The sequence below is a fragment of the Rhinopithecus roxellana genome, chromosome 8 (genome assembly GCF_007565055.1).
Source record: "Rhinopithecus roxellana isolate Shanxi Qingling chromosome 8, ASM756505v1, whole genome shotgun sequence".
NCBI classification, from domain to species: domain Eukaryota; kingdom Metazoa; phylum Chordata; class Mammalia; order Primates; family Cercopithecidae; genus Rhinopithecus; species Rhinopithecus roxellana.
In genome coordinates, this window is record NC_044556.1 from 143,509,530 (window position 1) to 143,525,968 (window position 16,439).

Genomic DNA, 16,439 nt, shown 5'->3' on the forward strand with positions numbered 1-16,439 from the left:
TTTCAGCAATTTTTATAATAAGACTAAGATTTTTTTTTTTTTTTTTTTTTTTTTTTTTTTTTTGAGACGGAGTCTAGCTCTGTCTCCCAGGCTGGAGTGCAGTGGCCGGATCTCGGCTCACTGCAAGCTCCGCCTCCCGGGTTTATGCCATTCTCCTGCCTCAGCCTCCCGAGTAGCTGGGACTACAGGCGCCCGCCATCTTGCCCGGCTAGTTTTTTGTATTTTTTAGTAGAGACGGGGTTTCACCGTGTAGACCAGGATGGTCTCGATCTCCTGACCTCGTGATCCGCCCGTCTCGGCCTCCCAAAGTGCTGGGATTACAGGCTTGAGCCACCGTGCCCGGCCAAGACTAAGATTTTATGTGCATTTTTCATTGTATTGACCTTTGCAGTGATGGCGCAAAATCAGTGGTTGGTGAAACTGCTAGTCTTGGTGTGAATCAAGGCAATGGCACTTAACTTAACTGGTAGCCATTGTGTTCTTTACTCACTAATGTCCTTGATGATGTTTTTAAAATTTATGAATTTTGTTAAATCTTGACCCTTAAGTATGTCTTTTTAATATTTTGTGTGATGAAATTGGAATGTAGAAAGCACTTCTGCAAACATGATGGTTATTCTCATCAAGAGACTTGTGCCATTGTATGAAGTATGAACTGAATCAACATGTTTTATTAATAACGTAAGTGTTATTCAGACTTGGTTATTTGGCAGATTTTTTTTTTTTTTTTTTTATTTAAGTTCTAGGGTACATGTGCATAACGTGCAGGTTTGTTACATATGTATACTTATGCCATGTTGGTGTGCTGCACCCATCAACTCGTCAGCACCCATCAATTCATCATTTATATCATGTATAACTCCCCAAGGCAATCCCTCCCTCCTCCCCCCTCCCCATGATAGGCCCCAGTGTGTGATGTTCCCCTTCCCGAGTCCAAGTGATCTCATTGTTCAGTTCCCACCTATGAGTGAGAACATGCGGTGTTTGGTTTTCTCTCCTTGTGATAGTTTGCTAAGAATGATGGTTTCCAGCTGCATCCATGTCCCTACAAAGGACGCAAACTCATCCTTTTTTATGGCTACATAGTATTCCATGGTGTATATGTGCCACATTTTCTTAATCCAGTCTGTCACAGATGGACATTTGGGTTGATTCCAAGTCTTTGCTATTGTGAATAGTGCCGCAATAAACATACGTGTGCATGTGTCTTTGTAGTAGAATAATTTATAATCCTTTGGGTATATACCCAGTAGTGGGATGGCTGGGTCATATGGTACATCTAGTTCTAGATCTTTGAGGAATTGCCATACTGTTTCGTTGGTGGGATTGTAAACTAGTTCAACCATTATAGATTTTTTTTTTTTAAAGTGAAGGAAATAAATATGTTCCTTCAAGGAAAGCAACTGATAGTATTTGTTGCCAATGATAAAATGAGAGCTTTCATGAGAAAATTAGAATTTGGGGAAGTTTCTTTATGCTGCTGTCACCATAACACTTTTCTAATCCTTTTTCCACCCATAAGTAAAGAAACAAGCAATTTTCTAATTCTTAAAGTCTTCTAGTGAGTCTTTTACAAATAATACTAACAAGTATAGTTTGTTGATACTGTATAATTAACCATGTTAATATTTGGAAAATGTGCATAATCAGTGACTGATATTTTCCAGATGACCAGTGAATGCTGTCACAAATCATGCATGGGTAAAAAGTTCATTTAAAGTGCAAGAGAGACTGATAGATTTTAAAGTACTTATACAAAAAGTTTATGGATGTGGTTTCCGCGTTGCATTAACCTTTAAGAACCATTTATTGGCCGGGCGCGGTGGCTCAAGCCTGTAATCCCAGCACTTTGGGAGGCCGAGACGGACGGATCACGAGGTCAGGAGATCGAGACCATCCTGGCTAACACGGTGAAACCCCGTCTCGACTAAAAAATACCAAAAACTAGCCGGGCGAGGTGGCGGGCGCCTGTAGTCCCAGCTACTCCGGAGGCTGAGGCAGGAGAATGGCATAAACCCGGGAGGCGGAGCTTGCAGTGAGCTGAGATCCGGCCACTGTACTCCAGCCTGGGCGACAGAGCGAGACTCCGTCTCAAAAAAAAAAAAAAAAAAAAAAAGAACCATTTATTGCATTATGGTATGATATCAAAGAAGACTATCCACAGTTACCTGAAAAACTACTAGAATGTTCTTCCCTTTTCCAACTGTTTGTGTGAGGATACGTTTTCTGTATATTCTTTGACCAAATAAGAGAGCACAGTGAATGTTGAATGTAGAAGCCTGTCTGAGAATATAGCTGTCTTCTATTAAGCCAGAGATTAAGGAAATTTGCAGAATTTAAAAACCTGCCACTGTTTCTTGTCATTACCTTTATGCATTTTGAAAAGTGATTTTTCATGAAATATGCTATTATGTTTACATGGATCTTGTCTTCTTATTTTTAAAATAATTTAAATTTTTTTCAGTTTTAATCTTTAATTCAATAGATACTGTAGTTCACACAAACTTAAAACTCTTTGGGGTCCTCAGTAATTTGTAAGAGTGCAAAGGGGTCCTGAGACTTATATTTGCTGCTCCAGAGAATTATAGGAATTAGTTAACACTGCAACTGATATAGTGATAATAGTGATGTTTCAAGTAGCCTCTCATTTTATATACGTATTTATTTGTATAGTATTTAACATCTACAGACTAGGCCAGTGCTAAGCACTGACCGGAGGTACGTTGGTCTTAGCTCTCACAGAAGTTACACTCTAGCAGAAGTCAAAATTAAATAAGCAGTAATTATTAGGTACATTGTAGGGCAGACACCCAGCAAGGGCAGTTAACTTAATTGAGAGTAAAGAGGAGTGACACCTAAAGAATAAAAGCTAGTGAGAGAGGTGAAAGGGGTAAGGTGGGGAGAGTGTTCCAAGCCAAGGAAACAGAATGCTTTTTTTAAAGAAGAGAAATTATGTTGTATTTGAGGTTCATGAGGCAGTGACCACGTCTTTTTTGATCATGATTGTACCCAAGTGCCAAGCAAGGTGTTTGGCTTAGAGTAGATTCTTACTACGTATTCCTTCAAATGTTAAGCGATTGATAGGCAGCATAAGAAGAGCCCCAAAGGAACTGTCAGACATTAGGGGTAAAACCAAGAGAGAGTAGCATCTCAGAGGCCAAGTGTCTTTGTCTGTTTTCTGCTGCTGTGGATATCACAGACTGGGTGATTTGTGAAGACAAGAAATTTATTTCTCACATTTCAGTAGGCTGGAAAATCCAAGAGCATAGCAGTGGCATCTTGTGAGGGTCATTTCATGGCAGAAGGCAGAAGCAAGCAAGCAAGCAAATGAGACACAGAGAAATGGGGCCAAACTTACTATATCGGGAATCTGAGCCCACTTTTGCAATAACAACATTAATCCATTCGTAAGGGTGGAGCCCTTATGACCTACCTACTCACCTCTTAACGGCTCCACCTCCTAATACTATTACAATGGAGTAAAATTTCAACATGAGTTTTAGAGGAGACATTCAATCTGTAGCATGAAGGAAGAATGTTTCTTGAAGGAAAAAGTAGTCAGATTAGTTAGCTGTGTTGACTTTTGATCAGCATGTGATTGCATCATAAGTCGAAGAGCATTTGTACTTGTACTTTCCAACTTTATCATGGCTCACTGCAAGCTCCACCTCCCGGATTCACGCCATTCCCCTGCCTCAGCCTCCCAAGTAGCTGGGACTACAGGTGCCTGCCACCACACCCGGCTAATTTTTTGTAGTTCTGGTAGAGATGGGGTTTCACCATGTTAGCCACAATGGCCTTGATCTCCTGACCTCGTGATCCAGCCACCTTGGCCTCCCAAAGTGCTGAGATTACAGGCGTGAACCACTGCGCCTGGCCTTATTTAGATTTTTACTTGTTTTCTGGTTTTGTATTTGAACAGATGCAGAATACGAAATATATGAATACATTTGTAACAGTTTAAGTAAAATGAAAATGATGAATACCATGGGATTTACAATAATCAGTCTCTGGATGAATATCTTAGTGGCTGGTTTTTACATTTGTGTATAATAATGATACCTTATGACATACATAGTAGGGAAGAATTGATAGTAAGATAACTTAGTCTTAAATTATTTATTAAGTAAATTTACTATTGTATATTTAAAGTGGGCTTAATTAAAATCCATTTATATTTTAGAATTTTTCCAAGAACATTTTTGCAATTCTTCAATCTGTAAAAGCCAGAGAAGAAGGGCGTGCACCTGAACAGCGACCAGCCCCAAATGCAGCACCTGTGGTAAGAATGCTTTACTGCTTTACAGTAATTTTAATGAAGTTGCCACTTACATTGCAGTGTAGTAACATTGAAGACATCTTCACATTTTAAAATCAGTGGATTCTAAACCTTTTGCTGCTTCAGAATATCTGAAAGATGTGAAAGCCCTTCCCAGCATTAAAAGTTACTTACTTCAGCAGTAATTCTTAACTGGAGCAATAATTCTTAATATACCTGGGTCACAGTCTGAAAAAGGTTAATCAGGGAAAACCCTTTATTTATTTTAGGTAAACTGTGGCTGGCCTACTCATTGTTGCTTGGGACAATCACTAACCATTGTTAATAACATAAATCTCTGTTACCTCCCAGTTTGGGGTTCTTTTTGACATTATATCTATTACACCTTGGTGAATGTATTTCTCCTAGTCACCAGCCATGCTTTCCTTTAATTGTGCCTACATTTCAGCTGCTCTGAGAGTTGACTGCCTTCTCTTTGAAATGCTATTTAAGACCCTCCCAAAGTAAATTTCATGTATGACATATAGCCTGTATTTAAATTCAGACATACTCTAATTTTGTGGAAAATCCTTCCAGCTATTTTCATATGATTCAACAAAGGAACAAAACACACAAATGAAATTGTTTCTATTTTCTGCAATAGAAAATAGAAGATTATATAAACAGAAAATTTATTACAAAAATTTTTCTTTTGAGATAGAGTCTCACTCAGTTGCCCAGGCTGGAGTCACTGGCCTGATCTTGGCTCACTGCAACCTCCACCTCCTGGGTTCCAGTGATTCTTCTACCTCAGCCTCCCAAGTAGCTGGGATTACAGGCACATGCCACCATGCCCGGCTAAGTTTTGTATTTTTAGTAGAGATGGAGTTTCATCATGTTGGCCAGGCTGGTCTTGAACTTCTGATCTCAGGTGATCTGCCTGCCTCAGCCTCCCAAAGAATCTTCTATATTTTTAAAACTGTGTCAGGTTTTAAAAGGCATATTGAAATGTATTAGAGTACTAATACAGCCTTTGCAACTACTTTGTAGTAGTTTTATTTGCTCATGAAATTGTTGGAATTTAACTTTTAAAGATGGTAGACTTTTGTTGGTAATTAGATAAATACTTTTAGTTGATTCTCCATCAGGTACTTAAGTGCCTCCTATTAGACAGTCTGCTAGTGATCCTGAGATACAATAATGAGAAAGATTATGGTCCCTACTTTCTTTGAGCTTGTAGTCTAATACAGCAGTCCCCAACGTTTTTGGCACCAGGGACCAGTTTCGTGGAAGACAGTTTTTTCACGAATCGGGGGAGGGTTTTGGAATGAAACTGTTCCACCTCAGATCATCAGAGTTTACTTAGATTCTCATAATGGCCATGTAACCTAGATCCCTCAGCAGTTCCTTACTTATTAGATGTTTTTTTTTTTCTTTGTTAAAGGTAGTGAAGTAAGAGCTATGATGGCAAAGCACAGGGTACTTAGAATTATGAATTGGTTGACATTTCGAATAGCAATTGATAGGAAACATGTCAAACCTTAAAACAGTTCTACCATTTGTGACTGAATATTCTTTCTGTATATTTATATAATCGTTAGAATACTTGAAGGTTTTAATGTTTGGCCCTTGACTATAGAAGTATATGCCTAGTGTGAAGTAAGCATATATTTATCATTCTTGATAGGTATGGATAAGTATATTTTATTTGGCATATTTGATATAGAATCCTATTGTAATAAAATGAAAAGTATTTCAGTCGTCATGAATTTTCCAAGTAGCTTTGAGAATATTGTTAAATATGTGTTTTCAGTTTGTTAAACATTGTGAGTTTTGATAGAGTATTTGTGATTAAATAATGCATCGTTAGACTAATAGCCTTTTCTAATTATTTTAAAAAAGATACCTCTTCAGTCTTACTCTGTTTATAATGGATTAATCATCATGGCTTTCATGTTTATTTAAGGATTAATAGTTTGGTGGATAATTCAGCTAAAAGTCTCTAAAACTAAACTCAATATACTTTGAATTTAAGGGTTTTTTGTTTTGTTTTGTTAAAACAATTATTATTGGAGGGAAGAGTATTACATCATAAAGATCGACTGAGGTCGATCACCTGAGGCTGGGATTCAAAGCCAGCTTGAGCAGCATGGTGAAACTTTGTCTCTATAAAAAAATTAGAAAAAAAAAATTAGCTGAGTGTGGCAGTACATGCCTGTGGTCCCAGCTGCTTGGAAGGCTGAGCGGGGAGGATCACTTGGGCCCAGGAGGTCTTGGCTGCAGTGAGCCATGGTCACACTACTGCACTCCAGCACATTAAATAAGTGACGTTTAAAAATACTAACAAGTAACTCATAATTAATTTTTTTTACAGGATCCTACTTTGCGCACCAAACAGCCTATCCCAGCTGCCTATAACAGATACGATCAGGAAAGATTCAAAGGAAAAGAAGGCAAGTTGCTTAATTCTTATCTTCCCCTTAGTGTGGTTGTGTTGAACTTGAGAGACAGTATGGGCTGATGTTTGGGTAGGGTAAGGGTTGGCAAAGTAATGTCTACAGACCAGATCTTACCCACTGCAATTTTTCTTTTCTTTTTTTTTTTTTGAGATGGAGTCTCCCTCTGTCGCCCGGGCTGGAGTGCAGTGGTCGGATCTCAGCTCACTGCAAGCTCCGCCTCCCGGGTTTACGCCATTCTCCTGCCTCAGCCTCCCGAGTAGCTGGGACTACAGGCGCCCGCCCGTCGCCCGGAGTTTTTTGTATTTTTTAGTAGAGACGGGGTTTCACTGTGTTAGCCAGGATGGTCTCGATCTCCTGACCTTGTGATCCGCCCGTCTCGGCCTCCCAAAGTGCTGGGATTCCAGGCTTGAGCCACCGCGCCCGGCCTGCAATTTTTCTTAAATAACATTTTGTTGGGACACAGCCACACTCATTCATTTATGTATTTTATATATGGCTGCTTTGGCTTTGTGACATCAGTGTTAAATTGTTTCAGTAGAGACTGTGTAGCCTACAAAGCCTAAAAATATTATTTGGCCCTTCACAGAAAAAAGTTGGCCAATCCCTGGTTAGTAGCATGGATTCTGGATCCAGATAGCTTACGTCGTATTAACTTTTTGTGTGAATTTTAATGTTACTTTAACTGCATTCTGCCTTAGTTTTCTCCTGTGTGTAATTAAAATATTATAGTACCTGTTTCTTATGGTTATTGTGAGTATTGGACTGGTTAATAAATATTAAGTTCTCAGAATAGTATCTGATAGGTAAGTAAATTATCTATAAATGTTTACTGCTGTTCATGCTGCTTTTGTTTTTAATATAAAGTAGAGACTTTATATGTTAAGTCATGTTTCCCAAGTTATAAATGTGTATGTGCATTGAGAACTTGGAAACAGATTTTGAGCAATGATGGGAGGACTTATTTTGTGATGGTCTACGTGATATTGTGGCTAATGCAATAATGAACCATTTCTGCAGTTGTGAGGTGAGACTAATATCAGTGTAACTTCCTCTTGGGATCTTCATCATGGCTTGAGTCATGAAAAGATGAAGTAGAAGCGGCTGGAAGTTAATGATGTTTTTATGCATAATCTGAAATCTTAAGTTTTTAAAAAATGATATGTTGCCTTGATGCAATGAATTTTGTGTGTTGACTTCATTTTGTTGATAAAGGCATGCACTGGATATGTGCCATAGAAAGACTATGTCCATTCTTTCGTTATAATATTCAATGTTTTTCTTGGGGAATGAATTATGTAAAGCAGAGGTTGGCAAATTACATCTCCAAAACTAAATATAACCCTCCATGGGCCAAATTGTGTTGCCCCCATTTGATCACATATATTGTTTATTCTGTTTTTGTGCTACAGATACAGAATTAGGTAGTTGTGACAGAGATTTTAAGGCTTGCAGTATGTAAAATATTTGCCTTTGCAGAAAGGCATATTGGGATTCTGTCCTGGCACTCCAATCATTATTTACAACACTGCTTTCTATAAAATATATAATATGGTTGATTGCTATGGCTCACACCTATAATCCCAGCACTTTTGGAGGTGGAGGCAGGAGGATTGCTTGAGTTCAGTACTTTGTGACCAGCCTGACCAAGATGGCGAGACCCCATCTCTACTAAAAATACAAAAAAATAGCTGGGTGCGGTGGTACGTGCCAGTGGTCCTAGCTACTTAGGAGGCTGAGGTGGGAGGATTGCTTGAACCTGTGGAGGGGGGATGGGAGAAGAGGTTGCAGTGAACTGAGATTGTACCACTGTACTCCAGCCTAGGTGACAGAGTGAGACCCTATCTCAAAAGAAAAAAAAAAGTGTGTATATATATATATATATGTATGTATGTATATAAAAATAAGTGTATGCCTTATGACTGAAACTTTGGAACACTACTTTTTATAACTTTGGGTCTTCTCATGGTATTAGGTGCTTTCAATGGTACTGTCATTGAGTATTTGTAGTAAGTAATTTGGGGTTATAAAGTATTCAATCTAATTTTTGAACGTAATTGCAGAGATAGTCTTAACTAGCTTCTACACAATAGGTTTGCTGGTCTATATTTAATATATTAGTATTTTTTACCCTAGTGTCCTTTTTAAAGTTTTTATCTTCACAAGTATGGAATTTAATTTTACATAGTAGATTCAAGGCTTTGTTATACTATTGAACCATCACATTCAATGTAGATTATTACTTTAGATTTGTTATAGGTCATAAGATACATGATCTATAAAATCTTAACAGTAAGCCTCTTTTTTTCATAGAAACGGAAGGCTTCAAAATTGACACTATGGGAACCTACCATGGTATGACACTGAAATCTGTAACGGTAAGTTAATTTGGCTGTAGATGTTCTTTTGTTCCAGGGATTTTATGTGAGTAGCACATGTTGAAGAAAATATTCTCTCATATTTTTTATTTCAAACATTTTTCTTTGTTGATCACTTGTGCTGATTGGTCTGTGTGGTGTATTGATTCATGGATATCCTGTTGAGTATTTCTTTTCCTTCAAACTAAGTTGAATATATGTAAATAAAAGCTGATTTGATTAACTGCAAGTAGGGCAGTGCCACCTGGTCAGTATTTAAAGCCATTAAGTTATGAGATCAGTTTGGGAGAGCTTTTTGGCATAATATTCTTTGTTTTTAAAAACGTAATGTCTTAACGCTCTTTAAAGAGATGGATTATAGTGATTATAATGCTTACAGAGTATGTAATTAACAGAACTAAATACTTGGGTGTCTGTGAATATAAGCCTTTGGTTCACGTTTAGCAAACTTTCTTTTTTTAACTTCCTGAAAATGGTTATTTCTATATATTCTGACCAAGCCATATTTAACACTTTTAATTTTTATTTAGTTAATGATTGGATTTGGTGATGTAGAACAGGAATTCTGTTAATCTCATTTTGCATATTTATATTCTAGATCGTTATACCTTTTATACTTTTATTTATATTCTAGATTATACTTTTAAAATACTATGCATGTGTATTAAATAGAGTATACTTAAGACACTAATACCAAACTTTTGTCTTTGCTTGTGAATCATCAGATCTTTATGGACTCTGTGTAACCTGGAATCATTTATATATGTGCTGTGATTTCTCAGAACTAACACATAACTTTATATCTACGTGGAATTTTTCATGTTTTACTCACTCATTTCCAAAAGCACATAGCAAGTGTAGAGATCTGATTTTAAGTCTGTTTTTTTCTGGGCTTCAAATTGGGATTGGATATGAGATGTTTTGTTAATATACTTGTTTTTAAATTGTCATCAGATTTGTTTCTGTATTATTAAATTATATGTAGATTAATGAATTCATTCAAGAAGTACTTATTGAGCATTTGTGTCAGATCCTGTTCTTGTTGCTGGTCACACAGCTGTGAATAAATCAGATGAGGCTTGTTTAGAGAGAGAAGTCAGAGATACTTCTCTCAGGAGGTAACAGTTGAGCAGAGACTTGGATTGCATTCCTTTGCATCAAGGCAGAGATCAAGGCTGAGGTCCAGTTGGGCAACAGCAAGGAGACCAGTGTTGTTAGAGTTTAGAGAATTAGGGCAAAAGTCATGAGGGATTAGATACTCCCATCTTATGCAGTCTGCCTGGTTCTTCCTGACTTCAATATATAATTCATGGCTAAAGATTTAGTTTAAATTCTTATGTGATTTGGTTATTGACATCTTGGGAACAGAACTTGCCTAAGTGCGACAGAACTTGCCCGCTGATCATTCACTAAGTGAATTAGTCGTAGAATGAAGTTGTTATCCTTGGGGAGCCATCAAAATAAGTTTTTTGTTATTTTTGTTATTGTTTTTGCTTTTCTCATCCATCCCTGTAGCTCTAAAATGCCATGAAATGGTTTTATTATCTGAGCTTCTTCGCAAATAGTAAAATCTGTGATGGTTTTTATAGTGGTCCTTTGTACAGAGGAGTTTTTCTAAAATTTAAGGATAGGTTCTTCATTGATCAGTATGAGAATGACGTGATTCTGCTACATCATCAGAGCCTGTGCTAAATATACTGAAAGACAGGTAAATTTAAGCAATATACTGAATTATGCTGAAAAAGAGAGGTGAATTTAAGCAAATTTATGCTGTGTCATTTTTAAAGAATAATGAAAAAAGCATTGTGTAGGAATGCAACAGAAAGACTAAAAATGGTTAAATTGCTGATAGTTATATTAATACCCAGTTTGAATATCTGTGTTGCTTGTGATCTGATTTATACAGTTGTTAGAATTAATGCATAGAGAAATTTGAACTTGAAAGCTTTGGAGTTCTCAGATAATTATTTTTAAGTTGTGTTTCAGACTTACGTTTCCAATTTAATTTTTTTTTCTCTTCTTTTCTGCTTTGGAATTACTACCTATTTGTGAGCTCGTGAGTTGCACCAACTTTCTACCTTATTCTCCAGTCAAGAAAGTTTCTCCATTATAATATCCACCCAGACATACAAGGATGTTAAATACATGTTAAAAGGCTTTGCTGCCCAGATGTAACTTCCTTTCTAATTTATGTATAGTTCATTTTTGCTGCCATTGTTCTCCAATGTTTTGATATGCCTGGTTAATATACATAGTTAGTAAAATTAGAATCAATCTATGTATCTTTTAAGTTAAATATCAGATTTCTGATATATGCAAGACTAAATTATGCAGACAGCTAGAACATTTTTATGCAGATAATTTCCTATATATTTTATAGAGAAGGATATATGTTTTGGTAATCACATTTCATAAGAATCATGAAGTAGTGAAAGTTTTTATACAAGTAAAGGCCCCAGGGAGAGTGCTTTGATAATATTTTATGAAAATAAGAATTATTCAAACTTATGGCAACAGAAACCCAATCTTTAAAGTTGCAAGTTTGTATAGTTGGGTTTCTGGTTAACTTTTGACTTAGGCCATGAAATATGTTTCACAGTAAAGATTCCAGAGGCCCAAGCCATGAAATTGTTGATTTAATAGAGAACTTCCTCCAGTTTGGAGCTTTTTCCCCAAGTTTGTTACTTGGGTTCTATAATGTTTAAGAAACACTAGGTTAGGCCAGGCGCAGTGGCTTATGCCTGTAATCCCAGCACTTTGGGAGGCCAAGGCAGGCAGATAACTTGAGGCCAGGAGTTCAAGACCAGCTTGGTTAATGTGGCAAAACCCCATCTACTAAAAATACAAAAATTAGCCAGGACGTGGTGGCGCACACCTGTAATCCCAGCAACTCTGGGGGCTGAGGCAGGAGAATTACTTGAACCCAGGAGGTGGAGGCTGCAGTGAGCCAAGATTAGGCCACTGCAGTCCAGTCTGGGTGACAGAATGAGACTCTGTCTCAAAAACAAACAAACAAAAAGCTCTACTAGATTAAACAGATTTTGTGGTTCATGAATCTCATTGTTTTTAATGTATGAGTATCTAAATTGGAAGAATGTGCAGTCTTTCTAAGCTTATTTAACCCACCAAGTTTGCCCCTACCCTAACACCTAGGGAGTATTCTTGGAAAGAACTAGTGTTTCATAGAATCAGGTTAAGTAAAGCTATCTCAGAATTATGTGGAGGTAGAAACCATTCAGTGGGGGAAATAACAATATATTTTCATGATTTTGTTTTGTGAAAGGGTCATATTAGACAAAGAATGTCACTTGACAAAGTTTTTATTGTATAGTAAATGAGAGTATATGATGAAGACCTGTTTTTGTTAGTTGTATAGTAGCAAGGAACCAATTTATGCACTGGAGAAATAATTAGAAGATGGTGATCACAGTTCACTCTTATTAATAAGGATTTGGTAGTTGCATTGAGAACCACTTCATTTTAACCTGTCTAGCCTGTTCATATTTAACTGGAAGGGTTACAAACTCTAACCTCTTATTTGTTCTTAGTGAGTATCATTGACTCTTGATTACCTTTACTGTCTTCATTTTTGAGGAAGCATCTCACACCCTGCAATTATAGAGATTAAAAGTTTTTCTTTAAGATCTTTGCTTGAATTTATTCCAATAGTCATCATCGGTGTTACAGTAAGTATGTTTTGGGGAACAATTTTTTTGATAGTGAGTAAACTTAGGTAGTTTTATACAGTTTGTTAGAGGTGTAATATCATCACTATCAATTCTCAGGAGGATGCAGAATCTCAGGCTGTCAACCAGGTTATATTCTTAAAAGCAGGAACGCATACATTAGCACCCTCCCCACCCCACCACTGTTTTATAAAGCTTTCTTCGTTCTCATTTGGTTGTTGATTAATTTGTTGTTCATCTCTGCTTGAATTGTTACAGGAGTGCTGTAGTAGCAGTAATGTTCTGGAGTTGAGTGTAGAGTTCAGCCCTGCAGATAATGGAGAATTTTTAAAAGCTGTCTTCCTTAGGGCTCTATTTCCTCTTCTTCCTCTTTCCTGTAGCAAGTATTTCTTGAGTACATGCTGTGTACCTTCAGTGTGTCGAGTGCTGGGACATCAACGATGAACAAAACCATACGTGTTCTTATGGACTTTATGATCTGGTTGGGGAGGGACACATTAGTCATACTATAAAATTGTGACTATGCCAAGTATTAGAGGTATATTGTGCGACAAGAGCCTAAAATTGGATTTGTTGCAGGAGTTAGAATACTTCATTAAGGAGTTAATTCTTGAATAAGATCAGAAGTTTGTGTAGGATTTAACTTGGTGATGACAGGAAAACACATTTTAGGAGCAGTGAACAAAAAGCAGGAGTAAAAGCCCTGTGATGGGGAGAGCATGGGGAGTAGAAAGATTTGAAATAAGACTGGTTATTATGTATATTTTAAGGATGCTTATAGGAAAGTTTCTTTTTCTTCTTCCTGCCTGTTCATAAATGTTAGTGTTCATTTAATGTAATGTAATTAAATGAACACTAACATTTATGAACAGGCAGGAAGAAGAAGATGGTAACATAGATCATCCAGAAGCATTTTAGCTTGCTTCTGGAGTCATTCATTGTGCCAATCTAAATGTGGCCACAGATAACGTTTTATTAGGCATCCATTGTAATTTAGGTTTTTATCTTACTCACCACCATTTAAAAATTAGAGCTTGTCACATGAACAGTCTGCATTTCCAGCTTCCTTAAAATCTATCTGGCATGAATGGGTACTGGGTCTGTAGTCTCACATGGCAACAGCCACATCCACCTGAGCAGGAGCTACCTCCTCTAGATAAGAGGTTTTCTCTAGATTGCCACAGGCCTTATTACTTTGTTATCTTTTATTTAGCCTTCTTTACTTATTTCTACTATATCTATAGATTGTTTTGGCCATCCGGTTTGAAATCCCTGCTCTAGAGGCAGTACCAGTTTATTAAAGATAAGTTAATCAGTTGGAAATACAACAAATATGAGGCTTTGAAGTCAGTGCTGGCTTTGATTTTCAGTTCTACCATCCATTCTCCTGCTTGTGAAGTTGAGGAAGTTATTTAATCTTTCTATCAGTTATTTTGGTTTTATTTTATAATATATATAATAGAACTTACATTATAGTATTGTTGAAGATTAAAGGAGACACTGTATAAAATGCTTAGTACAAGAGGCTTAACAAATGGTAGCTACTTGTATTATTAATTTATGATTCTGTAAATTCAGTTGGATGTATGTGTAAATGTAGGCAACTATATAGCTTTATTGTACTTATAATTTATTTTATTTATTAATATATGTAATATATGTATTTGGTATTGTTAATGATACAATTTTCATTCAAAGTTATGAAGACTAGTTTATATAAATATTATGATAATCTTTTTTCTCTCAAGTAATTAGGGTATTTTTGCAACAGCTATGTATGTTTATCTTATAACAGAGATCTTTTGCCTTTGAGAGAAAGTAGCCGCAAATAAGTTATATAAAGAGGGTAATAACTAGGTTGGCCTTTTCCATCCATCTGTTAGGACTCATACATAGAAAGAAATGTGATTTCTTTAGTTTTAAGTTACTGACTTTCTGGACAGGCATGGTAGCTCATGCCTATAATCCTAGCACTTTGGGAAGCTGAGGCAGGTGGATAGCTGGAGGCCAGGAGTTTGAGACCAGCCTGTGCAAAGCAGTGAGACCCTGTCTCTAAAAAGGAAAAAAAAAATTAAGTAACTTTCATCTGAAAAGTATATAAAGTGTTCAGGATTTTAATATGTAGTTACAGAATTGTAAGTAGGAATATTACTTTTATAAAATGTTTTTTTTTCTGTACTGTGTGTTTAGACTGGCGTATTATTCTATTTGAGAATATTATAATACACTTTAAGCAATTTTCAAAACTTGGTGCTTGTTTTGATATTTCAGGGAACAAAGTGGTTCTATCATGTGTCCGCCTAGCAGTATGAAGGTGTACCCCTTAAAAGAAACATTAGTTTTTTTATATATGTAAAAACTGTTTACAAAATGTAAAAATTAAAATAGTGTGTATATAGTAGTCCATTGTATCCCTTAAGTTTTGAAAGTTTATTTTATATACTTACTGTTACATGAAGTAATACTTCCGTATTAATATATTATGTGTTGTATACAGTTTTTTGTTAGATATGCATTTTCATAGACTTTTCTAAGAAGCCATCACTAAAGTGAATAGGCAATGTTTTTTTCTCTTTTAGCACAAAGAGGCTCAACAAATGGTACTCATAAAAAATCCTTTATATCCCTTTCATAGTAATTTTCCCCATTGTGAATTTTTCCAACTTTTTTTGAGGGGGCCAGATAATGTTCTGGTTATAGATTTGGACCAAGTCTTAATGTAAGGGAGATAGAAGAGAGGACTTTCTATTATGATTTGTTGGCCTGTTTATTACAGCAAATTAAGCTTCAGCTTTCTCATCAGAAAGGTGGTATAACTTCCTTAGGGATTTGTTTTGAGGTTTAAATGTATCCAGTTATAGCTTGTTTAGCACTTGCCCTTTTCACTGCTTCTTTAAACATTTATTTTATTTTATTATTATTTTTTGAGATGGAGTTTCACTGTCTCACCCAGGCTGGAGTGCAGTGGCATGATCTCAGCTCAGTGCAACCTCCATCTCCTGGGTTCAAGTGATTCTCTTGCCTCAGCCTCCCAAGTAGCTGGGATTACAGGTGTGCACCACCACGACCGGCTAATTTTTTGTATTTTTAGTAGAGACGGGGTTTTGTATTTTTAGGAGAGACTGCATTGGCCAGGCTGGTCGCGAACTCCTGACCTCACGTGATCTGCCTGCCTCAGCCTCCCAAAGTGCTCGGATTACAGGCGTGAGCCACCGTGCCTGGCCTCCTTTCACTGCTTTTTGATTGTAGTATGGAATTGATTGTAGTTATTGCATAAATGTTTTTATATTAACCATATATAATATTTTGTAAGTGTTTTATACTGAATAATACAGATATACTCTTTAATTGGCTAGTATTTAGAGTGAACACTTATTTAGATGGGTAAATATTAAATCATTTCATGCCTTCCTTGTGGTAAGAGGTGTTAGAATCTGATTTAACCTTAACATTTTGTCAGCATTAGGAGCATTTTGGTGCTAATGTACTTCAAGAAAAATGAATTACAGCAACAACATACTAATTCATGTCAGGGAATTTTAATACATGTAAAGCGAAGATTATTTTTATGTGGTTTAGTTTATATATCTTAACTTGAGGTTTATTGAAAATCCATTGCACACTGGTTGATAGATTTTGTGTAAGCCTGTATAAGTGAACT

General features: G+C 36.5%; 1 protein-coding gene across 1 annotated transcript in view; it reads left to right on the plus strand.

The window, feature by feature from the left end:
- CDC73 (cell division cycle 73) overlaps positions 1-16,439 on the plus strand; it is a 142,814-nt gene that overhangs the window by 23,600 nt on the left and 102,775 nt on the right. The window contains exons 8-10 of the mRNA XM_010375559.2: positions 4,184-4,282; positions 6,633-6,711; positions 9,028-9,092. Of these exons, the coding sequence (XP_010373861.1) occupies positions 4,184-4,282; positions 6,633-6,711; positions 9,028-9,092 (243 nt within the window). The remainder of the gene's footprint in view (positions 1-4,183; positions 4,283-6,632; positions 6,712-9,027; positions 9,093-16,439) is intronic.